This window comes from Aristolochia californica, unplaced genomic scaffold (genome assembly GCF_029961685.1).
Source record: "Aristolochia californica isolate CCGP_79_NKW_82.1479 unplaced genomic scaffold, dmAriCali1.0.hap1 SCAF_16, whole genome shotgun sequence".
Classification (NCBI taxonomy): Eukaryota; Viridiplantae; Streptophyta; class Magnoliopsida; order Piperales; family Aristolochiaceae; genus Aristolochia; species Aristolochia californica.
In genome coordinates, this window is record NW_027181837.1 from 2,942,257 (window position 1) to 2,960,262 (window position 18,006).

General features: G+C 37.3%; 1 protein-coding gene across 2 annotated transcripts in view; it reads right to left on the reverse strand.

The window, feature by feature from the left end:
- Positions 1 to 17,789, reverse strand: part of LOC137952933 (suppressor of RPS4-RLD 1) — a 36,137-nt gene extending 18,348 nt beyond the window's left edge. For both annotated transcript variants that reach the window (XM_068800055.1, XM_068800053.1), the window contains exons 1-11: positions 17,524 to 17,789; positions 17,333 to 17,442; positions 13,688 to 14,076; positions 13,293 to 13,337; positions 13,023 to 13,124; positions 12,864 to 12,944; positions 10,747 to 10,813; positions 10,463 to 10,563; positions 502 to 609; positions 253 to 323; positions 64 to 120 (exon numbers count right to left, since the gene is read on the reverse strand). In XM_068800055.1, the coding sequence (XP_068656156.1) occupies positions 64 to 120; positions 253 to 323; positions 502 to 609; positions 10,463 to 10,563; positions 10,747 to 10,813; positions 12,864 to 12,944; positions 13,023 to 13,124; positions 13,293 to 13,337; positions 13,688 to 14,076; positions 17,333 to 17,442; positions 17,524 to 17,645 (1,253 nt within the window). In that variant the 5' untranslated portion in view covers positions 17,646 to 17,789. The remainder of the gene's footprint in view (positions 1 to 63; positions 121 to 252; positions 324 to 501; positions 610 to 10,462; positions 10,564 to 10,746; positions 10,814 to 12,863; positions 12,945 to 13,022; positions 13,125 to 13,292; positions 13,338 to 13,687; positions 14,077 to 17,332; positions 17,443 to 17,523) is intronic.
- Positions 17,790 to 18,006: the final 217 nt, after the last annotated feature.

Below are 18,006 nucleotides of genomic sequence, written 5' to 3' on the forward strand. Positions count from 1 at the left end.
AACCAGTAGAGCACATTTACTGACAGTTCTATGTTCGAAATTTACCAGAAGGAAGTTCAATACCTGTGTGCACCTATTCCATGGTGAACTAACCCATGCAAGTGATATGCCTTTACGCACCTGGAAGAAAGCCAGGAGAGCCATAGAATTGTACTTAGTTCAAATATATGATACAGAAAACCTAGCTAGGTCCAACTTGAAAAATAGCTGGTCTGGTCTAGGGTACAGTAGGCAGCAACTTTGCATCATTACCTTCCATCAATAGCAACGAGTTGTTTAAGGCAATCAAAAGCCTTCTGCGTATTCACTAACTCTTGGTAAAGCTGCAAAACTATAGACATGTTAATACCACTTGGTGAATAATCTTAAAGTTCAACAAAAACAAGTTACAGGACTTCTTTTGACAATGTGAAATGTTTTAGAAGTTAGAAAAACAGGATAAGTAATAAATAGAAACATTGAGTTCAACACCAAATTGCAGTATAAGTAACAGATGCCTGCCTGCGCTAGATGAGCCCAGCCATCAATGAAACATGGATCAAGTTGAATAGCTTTCAGATGTGCTTCTTCAGCTCTTTTATGCTCACCAATTGATGCTAAAGCCAAACCCTACAAAACAACCATATTAGCTTTCATTCCTTCCTTTCATTATAAATTGTTGTCAGATATAAATCCTTTTCATCTGATCTTGTCCAAGTAGCAAAAGATTTCACAAATAGTAAGCTACTGAAGACCCTCAAATGTCCACCTAAGGCACTATCAATGTTACATTTTATCTTTTATCACATATATCGCATAAATTTTCTACTTCCATTTTTCAAAAGACCGATTTTGCTGGTATAGTTTGCGGATTTTCTACTTCCGCTAGTTCTAAGGCAAACTGCCATACTTAACTTCTTCTTTTTTCCCACCCAACCGCTCACATGCCATGTTCTTGATTTCCAAATGTTGAGTGGGAAAAGCCTTACACTGATAAATGTTAAAAAAACTTATTGGGTTATAAGGTTGACCATATAGGACTTTTAAGTGGCTAACCATTTTAGGATGGAATTGTCTCAATCCAACAAGTAGTATTAAAGCAAGATGTCTATGTGGTTTGAGGCCCAGTTTGTGCTCCATTAGGAGTTTGTGCCCATGTCTCATGCCTATTATGTGTAAGTTTGGGTGTGATAAGGACCGTTGAGTAAGAAAAAACCCCACATTAAGAAAGCTTATTGGATTATAGGGTTGAGCAATAGTTTTCCTAATTGGCTAATTACTTTGGGATGGAATTGGGCTCAAAGCAACACTAACCAAACCCAACTAAGCTTGTTGTTGATTATGGTCTGCATGACATATCTCCTTTGCCAAATGAAAAGGAGAAGATGAGGGCATCCTATCATAAAGGGGCTAGAAGAAAATTTTATTAAGTGTACAGTATCACCATCCATTCCAAAACAATGGCAATGTTTTGATTCATTCAAGGTCCATCACATCCCAATTGACTAACACTCTTTTTCGAAGAATGAGTAAAGGATTTCATGGTGAAAAGAAATATAAGAAACACCATGGAAGCAAGTTAACAAAATAAAAAGAAGAGAAAACGACAACAAGCTCAATCAAGCAACAGATACAAGCATTTAAACAAAAGGAAGGAAACTCCCACAACAAGGTCTAGTGATTTGGAAAAGTCAAGTGGAATTTTGTTGTTTAGTATAACATACAAGACCAATATCAACAAGCAATGGCCCAAGTCACTGGTGAAATTGTTTGGAGACATGGGCTGCAGGCTGATTTTGCTATTAAGGTTGATAAGCTTATTCCTCCCTACTATGATAACCAAGAAAAGTGATATATTGATCATGAAAGGACAAAGCATATTAAGGCAAATTGACATTTATTTCAAGAAAATATTGAAGCCAAAGAAATCTCAACTCCATATATGTCATGCAAAAGCCAATTAAGGGGGATAGTTGAGACAACATATAAGAAGCTAGTTTCAGTTTAAAGATTCTTATGCAATTAGTGACAAGCAAGGATTATTAGCATTTATAAGTACATAGTGTCATTATTTAATTTAGTATGCAAAACAACGGCAGAATTGTCCATGTATGTGTGATTAGAAACATATTTATAAAAGTTTAATCGAGCTAAAAGCCCAAGTTTGATGAAAATATTTGAAACCCTTTTTGTTGTGAAGCACTATTGATCTCAAATATCTTTTTTTCCTAAAAACTAATTTTCAAGTCATCACAAGGGTGAAGCGTCCTTTCAATTATATCAGCAAAAGAATTTCCCCTAAAAAATGTACTGGTTCAAATATTCAGTTCTTCTAAGACACTCCAAGTGACATGATGCTATCAAAAGGTATATGTGCCAGTAAAACCACCTCCAGAAAAACCTTCTCAAGTTCCTGCAATTCATCACCATCATGGCAAGCTATATGTGCTGGAATTAATTATTATCGAAGGTGGTCAGCTTGGGTCTCCATGCTGGAAAAACGGTGAAGTTATTGGAACACATTTGGATTGGGAACAGCCTCTAATGGCTGAGTTTCCCTCTGTTTGTAACATGACCAGTGAAGTGAAGCAAGGATTATGGTCAATAACTCCAAAATAGATACAGGATGGGACCTTAATCTCAATGACTCTTGGCTGGCCACAATGGTTCCACCACCCATTCGGAGCATAAAGCTAAACTTTGATGAAATTTCCAAAAGCAATCCGTGGCTCGGCGGAGTAGAGGATGCAATTTGTGGCAGATCCCTCCGGTGAGGTTGATTCTGTAGAGGCTGAGGTGGGAGCCCTTCTAAAAGGCTTATCCTTTTAAGACACAACTTTGCTCTCCCTGTGCTCATGGAGGGAGAGGAGGGAGGGGGGGAGTTCCTGTTCGGTTACCTCATAGGCAATGAGAGTAGCCGATCCCCATGAATATTCAAGACAATTTTTACACATTTCAGATTTAGCTAATTCGTCACAGATCACAAGGCAGCATGTTCTCAGGATGGCCGATTATCTGGCTGATTCCTTGGCCAAGGCCGGATCTTCATATCAACATGTTATTGCCAAAGGCAGTCTTCACTCTTAATCATGGTTTTCATTTTCTGTTGTTAGCTTTGTTTCATTCTTGTTCTTTTTCTTGCATAGCTTCATTTGGCTTTTTTCTTTTAAAATAAAAATGTAACCAATTCATTTGGCATTTTTTGAAGTTTGAATGAAAAGGAACCAGACACTTTGGATTTGAAGAGATCTTGACAGTATCAAACTCCGCGATGCAGCAATAAAACCTAAGCTACGCAATCAGTGCACAAGTGAAGATTGACTGCAAGAGTAAGTGTAGATCATCCACAAAAAGATTCAGATCCAGGCATCTCTTTTCTACGTGCATATTAGAAATTGTGTCTATATTTAATGTTATTATCCCAACAAGTCGGGGATCAAATCATGGACATAAAATGGAGAACAATTTTTTCACTGCTATTCAAGGGTTGGCAATGGATTTAATAACATTGATGACAACACCAACTTCATCAAATGGTGTGGAAAAGTCATGGAAGAAGAGCTGACAGGTCTGCACGTTCCTCTCAGTATGACTCTGATAGATTAAATATTTCAGTTTAAATATTTTTCTTATAAGCATTTATAAGTACATAGTGTAAATATTTAATTTCAGTTAAAATAGTTTTCTTAGTTTTCTAGGATTTTTTTTTTTTATTTGAATCCCATTTCCTTGAGAATAAGGGAAAGCAGAGGGCTGTATTGTAATTCTTTGTTTAGTTTTACCTAATGGCTATTTAAGAGGGAGAGAGGGATCATCCAAATGGAACGCTAGAATATCTCTCCCATACTATTTTTCACATAAAATCTATTCTCTCGCAACTCACATTCTTTCTTTCTTCTTTCTGATTCTCTCTTCTTCCTCCTATGGTTTTGCAATTCCACAAACACAATCAATTCAGATCGAGATACAGATAAAACCTCCAATGGTACACATGCTAAAGAAAGAGAAGATGAAGAGACAATTGAGTGTAAGAGGAAGAATATCTGCATCTTAAAACCAGTTCCAGACCAGCTGATCAAACCAGTTCAACTGGTACCGCATAGCCATATCCAATTCCTCTATAGCAGTCAACTAGTTTTGTATGAAGTACCCAGTCAGGTTGATCATTTCAATAGGACCCAGCTGACCCAACCCGAACAGGTCTGGAACCTGACTAGTTACTTGAAGCCAAAATGAGAACAAGGGGATCCGAAGACGTGAATTAAATCCTTCTGTTTCAAGAAAGAACCATGTCAAAGTTGGGTCTAGTTATATCCCAAAATGACTAGTTGAAGTTAAGAGGTCGTTTCCCAACTCGTAACAATATAACTTTTCTTACCACTTACCTATGTGGGGCAATTCCCACTACAGCCCCCCTCACATCCAACCTTACACAAAAGGACAAAGGTTTAAGACAGACACAAAACAAACCAAATATAAACTAAATAGGGCATAAATTGGGGTCAATAAGTAGACATCCTACTCTGATAACTAAGGAGTTAAAAGGAAAAAAGAAGAAGAAGAAGAAGAAGAAGAAGAAGAAGGAAAGAAGAGAAAGAGGAGAACAGCTATGAAATGAGGCAAGACTCCATTAGGGGTTTAAACATGACGCATAACCTGTTTTTATTATCACTTAAGTGAAGACTAATATGGTCCTCGTTCCATGCGCGAGTTAAATATATCATTCTTATGGACATAAAACTCTGTAAAAAGGACCAACTACCCCTATAATGAACTTGAGACTTCCTAGACTAACGAGAGGCTGATTACATAGCATCAAATTACATAACTACCTCTGACATTATATTTTCTAACACTGCCCCTCAAACTGGAGCATAAATATAAAAAAGGCTCTCCCTGTTAGTTGTTACAAAAATTCACAGCCTCACGCTTCCCAAGAGCTTTTGTAAAACTTCTCCAAGTTGGTCTAATTATTTCACAAAGAGTGTAATAATCTTCGCTCGCATTACAACATGTCAATTGAAGTGGAAATCTACTTCAATGTGCTTGATTCTTTCATCGAAAATTGGATTGCTTGCTATAAAGATAGTTCCTTGATTGTCACACTTCATGACCATAGGACCCTTGATAAGAAAGCCTAACTCTTCAAGAATTGACTTTATCCATATATGCTCACTAAGTGTGTGTGGTATTACTTTGTATTCCACCTCACGCTCAATCTTGCTCTACTTTTCCAGTAAAACATATTACCTCCTGCAAAGCAGCCATACCCAGATGTGGATTTCCAATACAATTTAAATCCTACATAATCAACATCTAAATATCCCAGCACTTCTACTTTTTGTGAGACTTGGCTAACCCTTTTCCAGGTGCCTCCTTCAAATACCTTAGAATTTTAAATGTTTCCTCTTAAGTGTAACGTGCATGGATTTTCCATGAACTAGCCGATACACCCATTGCAAAAGAAATGTTAAGCCTCATGACTATGTAAATCAGTTTTCCAACCAACCATTTATATTGTGTATTTGTCCTTGAGTTCAGGACTCTAGTCATCATGAAGATTGGCATTAACCTCCATAGAAGCATCCCTTAGTCTAGTTCCTAATAGTTCATACTTTTGAAACATATCCATCACATAATTCCTCTGAGAAAGCACCACACCTATCACTTTTGGTCACCTCAATCCCAAGAAAATATTTTAGCTGCCTGAAATTCTTAATCTAGAAATTCTTCTTCAATACCCATTCACCTCTTCAATCTAGTGTCGCTCCCAAAAAGAACAATATCATCCACATGCACAACCAATATTGCTATCCTGATTGCCTCTATGAAAACATCGAAGTCATCAAAAAGGCACTTAGTGTTTCTTTTGGCCCTCAAAAACACAGGAGACCTCAACCGGTTCAGATAGTTCTACCCATTTAATTTAACAAAGGTAATCTGAATACAGTGAGAGTCATTAATGTCAGAACTCTCTACAGGCTTAGATGGGGTCACAAGCTCTCTTGAATCATCCAGACTCTCAACAAAAAACAATAGACAGCAACCAATGAAACACAAAACAGTGCTAACAAAAATTTCACCCTTCTACCAATAACTCAAACTGCACAGGTGGTTGATTGGATGATCTGGCTACATGATGACAGCGGGCGTTTCACTTCTAGGGCCACACCATAAAAAAATCTAGGGCACATGCAAACACTGCTAATAACAGCAACCACCAACATAGCACCAATTCAAACAGAACGGACAGAAATCATACCAGATACTAAAATTAGCAGGTTGCACAAGCAATATGCAAGCATAGAAATGTCTGTGCAGGTACAGATCTAAGCTTAGACCAGGAAAACACCAGAAGATAACCCTCTGGGGCCTCAGAAACACATAACAGCTGTGCAACAGGCAGTGCAAGCCATCAACCAATTAGCTATGGCACAAGAAAAGGGAAAATATCTACCATTAGACAGTCAGCAGAGGAAATTTGAAGTATTCCTTTAGAAGGGACCGCAAGCTTGAGAAAGATGACAAAGAATAGTTAAAATTCTTTCAAGTTTGGATCTTATTGCTCTAGTACAGGGTAGAAATTGATAATTAAGGAGTTAAAGGAGAGAAGAAAAAGTAAGGAGAGAAGAGAGAGAAGAACTGCTGCTAGATGAGGCAGACTTTTTTAGGGGTTAAAACACGACCACTAACTTGCTTTTATCATCACTTAGATTAAAGCAACAAACTCCCCTATTTGGAAAGCCATGTTCCATCTGCTCTCCACTTTCCGTGCTGCCATCCAGTTTTTTGTTGGTGACAGTACCAGCTTATGTTTTTGGACGGACCGGTGGTTGGGTGATGGTTCTCTTGCCTCATCCTTCCCACCGCTTCTCCAATTCACCACTTGAAGTGATCTTTTTGTCTCTGATGCGTGGGGAAATGGCTCCAAGGATCTTTGTCTGAGGCACGGTCTTGCTAATGAGGAGGCCATTTCTGTTTGTGACTTGATTGACGATCTTGGTTGTGTTAAGATTCGCCCCCAGGTGGTTGACCGGATGATCCGGCTACATGATGACAGTTGGTGTTTCTCGATCTCCTCAGCTTATCGTCATCTTATGGGTTAGACCCAGCCTCCCGCCTCTCACTCAGCCGCCATTGTTTGGCGTCTCTTGACTCCTCCCAAGGTGAAATTCTTTCTCTGGAGTGTCTGCCACAACAAGATTCTCACAGCCAACAACCTTATTAGACATGGCAACACTGCTCCTGATCCCCTATGCCCCTTCTATGGGTTGGAGGCTGAGACTATTAGCCACCTTCTCCTTCACTGTAATTTCACCTGGCAGGTCTAGACTTCTATGATTGACAGCATGAGCCTCAGTTTTTGCATCCCCCCTAACCTAAGCACCTTGTGCCATTACCCCTCTGGGGTTCGCCTTCCCAGTCTCGGCAAATTCCTATTAGCTGTTTGCATAACTTACATCCCTTGGTGCCTCTGGAAAGAGAGGAACAGTAGATTGTTCGATTGTGCTTTTGCTCCACTACTGAGGTGATTTTTACTACTACGGGCCTCATCTCTTCCTGGATCCGCACTTGGAAAGAATTTGCTTGTCTCTCATGTGCTCCTACCTGCACCAACTGGAAGATTATTGCTCAGATGTTCGTTCCTTTTGTGCCCCACTGGGTGGCTGTTTTGTCGCCTCCTCCCACTGGATACTTTAAGTTTAACTTTGATGGCGGCGCCTTTGGGAATCCGGGTTTGGCTGGTTTTGGTGGGGTAATTTTTTATCCCAGAGGCTCGGCTATTATATCATATTCTGGTCCTCTCAGCGATGCAGAGCTCTAGGGCCTTCTTCACGGCCTCCGCATTTTTCAGGATTGCAAAGGTCCGCTTATTGTAGAAGGAGACTCCAAAGTTGTCATCGGATGGTGCTCCACTGCCCTCCTTCCCTCCCTGGAGTCAATGGCAGTTTTATCTTGATATTATGAATATTGTATCATCTATTACTTGTACTTGGTCTCATGTACTTAAATCAGCCAACACAACTGCTGATTTGTGTTCTAAATTGGGTCCCTCCCTTCAATCTCTTGTTCTAAAGGGAGGTCTCTCTTGATGTATTTTCTTGTTTTGCTTTGAAATAAAATCATCACTGTTTCAAAAAAAAAAAAAAAAAGATTAAAAAAACAAACTCACATGTCCCTCATTACATTGTGAGTTAAAAATGTCCTTCCTATGGTTGTAAAACGCTCTAAAAAGGAACAGTGACTCTCATAATGAACTCAAGACTTCCCAAACTAATGAGGGACTGGTTACATAGTGTTAATGATGTGGGACAGCAAGGATTTCAGGTTTTGGGGCTCTAATAGGTGGTGAATTAGGTCACAAGGGGCTGACTATATAAATCAGATAATAAGGTAGATTAATTGCACGCTCACACTATAAAAAAAATAACTAAACAATGAAAATATGTTAAAGTCACTACAAACATGCATAACAAGCACTAACTAAAGAAACATACCTTAGGGATGGAAGTTCTTAACAAATCTATAAACATACATAACAAGCATTAACTAAAGAAACATACCTTAGGGACGAAAGTTCTTAACAAATCTGGGAGGATAAAGGAAAATAAAGCTCAACAGGGCTCAAAACAGGTTTGGAAAAGGAAAAGAAGCATTTTTTCCAGGTCTGCCATACTCTGATTTGGGTAATCTAAACAACGGAAAAGCAAATTTTGATGAAAGAACTACAAGTGAACATGAAGAATAATAAAGAGATACTATAATTGAAGCAAATAATCTTGAAATTGAAGAAAAAATACTGAAATTTGAAAGAAAGATTGCCAAAAGAAAGAGGGGGAAAAACAACTTAAGGGTTTGCTCAAGTACATTCAGTAAAAATGAAAAAATGACTTCTTTCTTGCTGAAATAGAACTGGAATGTACAGTCAGAAAAGGATGTTTTTCTTAAGGAAAAAATTAGGAGAATAACAAAGAAAGAAAGAGAAAGAAAGGCATCACGACTGATTTTTGGAATTCACTTCCAAGAGTGATATAGCTTCACACTCAAGCAACATAATTCTAAAATTTTATTTATTAAGTGCCAATCACAGGACTCTGGTGGCTTTAAATAGCCACAACCCTAAAATTTAACAGCCCAGATTAAAACATCTTATGACCGAGACTAAGGGTTAAGATTAAAACTTAAAAGAACCCTAATGGACCTTAAACCAACACTAAAAGGCTAATTGAACTAAAAAACGAAAATTACAAATAAAACAAATTAATTCTTATGGGTCAAGACAAAGCAGAACTAATACATAACCCAATGAAACTAAAAAAGAAATTACAACCAAAACCCGCCCAATGTCCTAAACCTACTATAACAAAACTCGAATCTTAGGCTTCTCAATAAGCCAAATAGTCACATTTCTCCTTTTTGTTTTTTTCCTTGAACTCGTTACGACTCTTGATCTTCATCAGTAAAATTGCATAATTACACCTGACACTACTTTCTAACAAACCATCTAGCTACGCCCTATTAGTTACTACCATGACATGCAACTCAGTTAATATAATTTTTTTATAAGAACTCGGTATGCCCTTCATTCAAAGGATTTGTTCATCTCTCATGACAATAATGCACATTGTTGGTAGTAGCTGGAAACCTTTTGTTAAGCAACTTAATTTTTTTGAATATTAATTACACACGCTAACTAACCCCAAATCCCTAATGAAACTAGAACCCAAGATCTCACACCTGAAATCCTCCCATGCAGCCATTGAACCAAAGATACAATAACAAATATTGTTGTACCATATTCCAAAAGGTCTAAATATATGTTCAACTTAGTTATAAAACTAAGTGCCATGTGTTTTTCTTAATTTTTGGAGCCTTTCTGGCAGACTAGTAATCTTCAATTTGAACTAATATTCTGACTGTAGCATCAATATATTTATATATTGTTGTATTAGCTTTCCAGTAATTAGTTGCAAACCCCCAGCCAAAAGGGAGCCCCAATCTCTCTCTTCTCTCTCACATTAATAAAATCTTCTCACTTCTAAAGAAAGAAAAAAAACAAATACATTTTTTTAATGTGATTTTTTTTTTTTTTGAGGAAAGATGATTTTATTTAGTGAAAATAAATATTTTAATGAGTAAATAAATGTAATGACTGGAAGGTAAATATAGATCATACTCCCATCACCCTATATTTTACAAGTATATTTCTATGCAAGTGATGCATACTTGTTAGCATACACCTTTGTGTGGCACATCAATTGAATCATCACATCAACAGATTGAACTGGTTCTAGTGGCCTTACTGGGTTGGGTTCTATAACATTAATGTGCAGTTCCATCAAAAAAATTATGTGCACAAAATTTCCACAACAAGAAAAGACAGATGTAAAGGAAAGCCACAATTCAAGAGATGTGATTCTGCCAATTAGAGGGTATCAGGAAAGATTTTGTAAACCCAAATGCAAGTTCACAAGTAACTTACTAAGTATGTATATGCAGATTTGTTATCTTTATCAAGCTTTACACACGATGACAAGTCTTCTATTGCAGCATTGTAATCCTTGAATTTAAAGTTCACAATTCCTGCAAAAATTGAACCATCATTTTCACTTCTATGATGCCCCTGATAAATATAATGATGAAAATAGTGGTAACCTACAATGATTTTAATAGTCATGTTTTAGATATATACAATTGTAGCAACATCCATCACATAAGGATTAAAGAGAACAAAGGGAAGCAAACCTAGGAAGTTTTAGAACTTACCCTTTTCATGTAAGATGTCTGATGAGTGGGGCTCAAACTCTAATGCCTTTGTTAAATCTTTTATAGCCTGGATGCAGTCAAGGGATTACAGAAAGTAAATCAGCTCACATGTACATGTCTATTTACAAAGTTTGGAAACCACGGAGCTGAGGATTTTTATTTTTTTTAGAAAGAGATGAATTCATTAAACCAGAAACAAAAACAAGATTAGGCAGGCCTCCCCCTTACAAGAGGAGCATGGAGGGAGGCCCCCTGCTTAGCACAACCATTTAAAACATAATTTGCAGATCGGGGAACATGGGACCAAATACTTCCAGCAATTATAAGTTCAAAGTTTAAGTATGATGCAAGTCCAGCAACACTTCCAACAACCATAGCAAGGTCTACAAGCTCTCTCATTTCATGTAAAAAAAAATGATTCTTCCCTTTTCATACGGTGATCAAACCAAGTTAACACCATAATTTAAAACTCTCAAACATATCGTTTGACTTCCCTACTCAATGGATAAGGAGGCCCTGAAAATACATGGAAGTTATCATGCCACCAAATTCATACTTACGGAAGAGTGGAATCAGAAGAGAGAGGAAAAGGAAACCACAAAAAGGAAAGGTCCAAGATAAACAGCAAGAAATAAGCACATTGGACAAAAAAATTAATATTTAAAAAAAAAACACATTGGACACAAAACATACAGCAATAAAGCCCAATCAATATAATCGAGGAATCTCTCAAACATTCAGTTTTCAGGTGAGGGGTAGGATACCCATGTTTAATGATCAGACAATAATATATGTTCAAAACCATTTTATCTTTTGGTTATTTTATTATCTTTAAAACGTCACAATATATTACTAATTAAATGTATTTCTCATGCTACTACAACATCATAATCTATAAAATAGGTCATAGAGAAAAACCACCAGTTTGTATTTTTATAGAAAATCCATATTATGAACTTTCTCTAATTCTTCTTATTTTTTGGTTCCGGAAGATTTGAAGGTCACAGAGCTCCAAGTCCAGGTACTTCCTTTTAAAGGTAAAGCATTCGCTCCTTGTTGAACTATTTTTTTCTCTCACATAATAACCCTGCAATTTCTTTTGTCTCTGAGATTGATATATGCTTAATCCTCAACTCATCTTTTTAAATACTGATGCCAACAAACCTATTATGGTCTGAGTACCCAAACTAAATAGTAACAAATCAAAAAATTATGGTCTTGTTTTTATTACGAAGAGAGTCCTTTGAAAGAACTCCCAAGTAACAGCTGTTAAAAGATATGCAGGGGTATTTTGGTAACTTTCAGTAACGTATATATTGTTGATGTTAGTAGTAGACTATATGCGTTATTAGGAACCTATGGCTCAATTTGATTGAAATCTGATATTTTTACATGAAGTTATATGAGTGAGAGCTATGAGGGGTATTTTTGTAAACTTACTCTTGCAATCACTCTCTCCCCACATCTCCTTATCTTTTCGTCATTCTTTCTTCCTCAATTTCTTCCTTTTTACAACAGCACTGCTCAAAAGAAATAAACCTATTCACCTTCCTATGTTCGAAGTTCAAGTTCTATTTCTTTCTCAAAAACAAACTTCAAGTTCCATTCCGCTCGAGAAGGTAAATTATGCTAACATTAAGATCTACACAGAATCAGTGTCTGCTTTGAACAAAGACCAAATTAGGCTGTTTCACTGGCTAAATCTAACTATGTGCTTGCTGGAACTTGCATTTAGTCATCTGAAGTTACCCAATGTGTTCTCTAGTTGGAGAATTGGATTCTTATAATGAAAATTTTAGATGGGATGGATCCAGATTATATCAGAATATCCAAATTCCACATTTCATATTCAAAAAGTATTCATCAGATACCATTGGTAGACAGACCTACTGAAATGTCCTGAATGCAATTGAATTGCCAAGACTATCATAAAAAGGATAAAAGGTCACCTCAAGCCAAAGAGATTAAGTTCAGCATGCTTCTTTACATATGAAAAATCAAAATAGAGTCTAAAACTTGACGGCATGAGAAACACAAAATTAATTAATTAATTAATTAAAATTTTAAATTTTTAAAAATAAATAAGCCTGTATCAAAATGCAGTGTGCAAGCCTTGCCTCTGCAGATTCTCCCAGAGCAGCACGAGCTTGGCCTCTGCGCTTCCATGCCTCTCCAGCTAATGAGTTTGATTGTATAGCCTAAGCACATAAAATAAACAAACAGATAAAAATAATAAATTTCTCTGTAAGTAAACAAGCCAGCCAAAACACAACTACCTTAGTAAAGTCTGCAATCGCAGATTCAAGCTCTCTTTGGAATGCATAAGCTGTGCCCCTTCCAATCAATGCCTCAGAATAAGTAGGATTATCTCTCAGTATCTGTATTTTCCAAAATGATCAAAGGCAAGTGCAGAAAGAAGAGGTTATTAACAATCATCACCAACTTGACCATTCTGATTACAAAAACATATGACAAAGTGCCAATGAAGAGGTGTCTAGAAAAATCAAAGAGTTATTTGATACGAAAAACCTAGTAGTCGGGATAACCTGGTCAAAGATGGAGATGGCCTGATCATACTTCCCTTCATTTACCTGAATTATGAAAAAAAATTGAGAAAACTGAAATATGGAAATCTTAACTACTAAAAAAGGACACCCACTAAACAGAGATTAAAAGTCCAATTAGAACAAGTGGGGAAGTTTCAATATGTAAAGTTGATCAGATCTTGAACTAGTTCCATTCAATAAAAGGATCTGCAAGTGATCATGAATCTCTTTTTTTCACACATGTTCACAGAATACATGTCAGCCAGGTGTCACAGACCAACTTTAAGGACAATCAGAAAAACATGTGAAGCACCATGCCATCAGAGAATAAGTTAATCTTCACTGGACATTGGATCACAAACAGCACGCATACATGTGGCACATAGATTAAATACCTTTGCAATTCCTCTTGATAATCGAAAATCTAAACTTATTGACTTGCTCTTTGATGTTACTGAAGAAAAAATCTTTTGGTTCCCCAGACCACCATTAGGTTTGCCGTGTACTACAGATCCATCTTTGAGCTTATTATGGATGTCATTTGTATCAATTGTCTCAAGCTGACTTTCAGACCCAGAATCAGAAGCAGATGTAACTGTGCTGGTTGGCTCCTCAGAGGTCTCCCCACAGGAATTATTCATACTGGTCTGCTTCTCACCATTTAGTAGCTCTTCCAACTCCAGCAATTGCTTCAAGTCTGCTGATTGACGAATGGCAAGTTCATGGCCTTTCTCCCATGCATGGACAGCATCCTCTTTTTTCCCCAAAGCTGAAAGTGATTGACCTAAAATATTGACAGATCGGCACAGAAAGCAAACCTTTTTCACTTCAGAGAAGACATTAATTTTTCGAAAATGCATAAATCACAAATATAACATAAAAATTCACAGAAATCTGTTTTTAGAGAATGAATAAACATGCTGGGACTGACAAGCCGAAGTAGGAGAATCTGCATGTTATTTTTTATAAGTTTTGAAGGCAACACAAGTAGGAAAGAAATAGGTAACTTTTGCTCTTATGCCCATGTCATCTAGCAAATTTCGTTCTAACAAAGAACATATATGAGTCATCTAACGAATCTCAGTCTTTTGATAAGAATCCTGAACCGAATGACAGAAATTAAAATCAATCTAAATACCACAGTTAATCATAATAGCAAAAGACTCAAGGTTAGTAGATCAAACTATTAAAGGTAAACAGTGTTGAAACTTGGGGATTACGTGTGGATGGACCTGCCTAACAAAAGAAGATTACACTCTTGACAGACCAATCCCCTTGACAGATTTCATGATGATTTACATAGAGATAATCACGATCATATCATGTTCTTGCATATTAAATAATTATTTATTTATTTATTTTTAAAAAATCATAATTTGTTGTTTATTGTGATCACCTTGGCAACCCTGCAACACAACTGACTGCATGATAATCACCAAGACAAAGGCAACACTTGTACTTTACCAGTCATCCTGTGGGCCCACTTCAATGTAACTAATTGTATATAGTGGTGATGAATTTCCCAAAAAAAAAAAAAAACATGAACATAATGTTGTTGAGAAATTCCTCCCCTTGCAAGTGAATCAACTTGAGCAACAGTTTGATCCCTCTACAAGATTCAAAATTAAATGCTAGTGTAGGCATCTTTAATTGTCAAGGAAGTGATCCTTCAATTTGTGCCACAGGCCAAATTTAATGTATCCTTGATAGGCTTCTATCATTTTTAGACATCATCAGATAGGAAAAGGAAGAAAAGAAAGTAATGAATCAATGGATAAGATCATGATATTGACCATTAATATCCTTAAACTGCATCATGATAGTGGAAGAATATTTAAGTGCGATAGTCCTTGAAAGAATGAGCATTCATATTCTTGAGGAAATACATTAAGTATCAATGTGCTTGAGAGAAGCTAATTTCAGCAAGCTCAGGATCCATCTAAGCGTGCAACTTCCTTCTCAGAGTCCTTATCTTAGTTCTACTCATGCAGCCTTCCAAAAACTGTGCAAATTCTATGGAGAGTTGCCATGGCTGTTGTTCCATGGTTCCTCTAAAAATAACATAATAAAAGGACATCGACAAGGGTTCGTTGTAATAAATAACAGATAGGTAATTTGGTTATTTCACTATATGGGTAGTTTAGGGATTTTTCTTATTATGATCCCTCTATCTTTAGGATATTATTCTGTCTTAGTCTGCTGTTATTTATATGAGCAAGTGATTATATATGTAATAAAGGAGTAGAGAGGTATTGATGCCATTTTCCAAGATTTTAGTTAATGAAGTAATTAAAAGAGTATCAAGGGTCGACCTGATCCCTAACATGACACTCTCTCTTTTGTCACAACTGCCAAGCTTATTCTCCTCTTCTCCTCTCTTCTTCTCCTTCAGTCACTTATTTTTCCCTTTCTACAGGTTCCATCTCAGTGAGTCGCATCATTGAGGGCATAATGCAGACCTTCTGTTATGGGCCCACACCCACAAAGGACTCCCACCCTTCCCCATTTCAATCATTAGGAAGCAATGGAAGTTGGTCTCTACCTTCAAAGCTCATCCACCACCTAAACTCTCACATTCAATCTTTCCCCCATTATTATGTTGACATAAGCTTAACTTCAACAAATGTTGGTTTGGTAATTTGGGACAGCTGGAATTGGCGGTGGTGGTATTAGAGATCATGAAGGGTGGCATCTTCTCCAGTACTCAGGGCCCTTAGGTGTATGTGAATCTGCAGAAGCAGAAACAAGAGCTCTTCTGAAAGGAACCAAGTTACTCTTTCAGAAATTTAACTCACCAGTACAATCAAAGGAGAACCAGTCATAGATATTAGTTAGATGCAGGAAAACTACCCACCTCCTTGGAGGCTTACATTTTTTAGGAAATAATAGATCAATGTAATTAGTTTGTTATTTCTTGGCAGTATAATCTTCGAGCTGCCAATAGTATCTCACAGATACCTTGCTAAAGATGGTGTTTCCCGTCAATCTCTGCTTGCTGAAGACACCTTTCCTATTGCAGTTTGAGGGTGGAGGAATTCCTCTCCCTCACAATTGTATTGGTTCATTTTTAATCAGTAAAAAGCCCATGAAAAAAAAAAAAAAAACTTGCCTAAACACCATTGGTTCGGGAGTTAAAAGGTAAAAGCAAACAGCACTGCAATGAGGAACAAAATTAAACCCTGTCCCCGGCTGAAGTAATTATAGCCTCACAATCTATTCACATTCTTTCTCAGACCTAAGACAGTTTTAACCAAGAAACTTATACTGTTTTTAAGTATATTGTGGAGTCTTTGAAAAGAGTGTTAAGATAATCATATTTCTTTTCCTCTTACATATAAAACTATTTTGAGACATGCCAATTCCATTTTTCCCTTGCTTTGTCTTCATCCCCATTTTACGCAAACCCAGGGCTTGCAAATAAAACCCAGAACTTGTGGCACTCATTGATTTTGTTATCTTGCATTGTTTGTGGTCAACTGTTTACCTTGGGTAAAGGAATTAACTAGTCATTCAGATTTACTTTATACTTTGAACAGTCCAAAGATACACTTCAAGCATCAAAATTTCTTCCTGTGAAAGCATTCTACTTTAACATACTCTTCAAGCTTCAGGACAGAAATAGTGTAGTGTTTTGCATTCGCTCTACCATTATCAAACTAGTATTTGCTCAGAAAGAAGGAAAATGATGTCTAATTTCCTATCTGACACACAACTTTTAACGAGTATGACCAAGCGTTCAGTGCCTGGCAGATAAAGTCAGCAGGGATATCTTTTCAATCTAAATGGACTAAATCCAAATGGACGACGTATAAAAGTTGAATTTAGCAATTAAACCACATAAAACTGCACAGATGGCTTCAAAGAATAGTTAACACTAGGAATAATTTAAGACAACTACGACAGAGCTATTTCTGAAGTTAACTAGTTCATTGAAGTCTTTCAGCTTTTTCTAGTTGAACCTACGCAAAAGTAGAACAGTAAGCAACAGAAATGAACAAGAGAACATCCTGTAGCAATCACAATTCTATCATAATACAGACCTTTGAGGATGTAGGCCTGGAGAAGGGTGGAGTTCATCTGCAGAGCCTTGTCACAATCCTTGATCACATGCTTGTGGAGCTCAAGCTGGCTATAACAATAAGCTCGGTTGCTGAAACCAAGCAAATATATTTTAAGATTCAATTGGCAAGGCAAGACAGAGGAGGAAACCAAAAGGGAAGAGAGCCGATACCAAATGTCTTGGACCGAGCAAGACTGGGAGAGGAGAGAATCGAGAATGCGAATGGCCTTAGACCAGTCCCGCGAGGCGCAGAGCCTTGCCAGCGCTTGTCGTTCAGAGACTGACGAAACCATTTTGGCGCTCGAACTGATCAATGGAAAGAGGAAGATTGCAGTCAGGCTTCGCACTCAATCATCGTAAATGGGGGAACCCATTTGAGTTCGAAGGCCCCGAGGTAAAAATAACTGGGAATTTGGGGAAACGGGTGAGAGAGGTTCGCCACTTCGAAGAAGAGCTGCTAATTTAATCTCTTCGAACGCTTTTCTGGCTCTCCTTTATCTTTCTCGCGTACTAGAGATAGCTCGGCTTCGATTTGTATGTATTACTCTATTCTGATACATACTCATACCCCCCTCTACCCCAATCTCTACTCGCATCAAAACGAGTGGCATTTCCCTTCTCGATTTTTGTTTCCAAGGAATAAAAACCAACGAA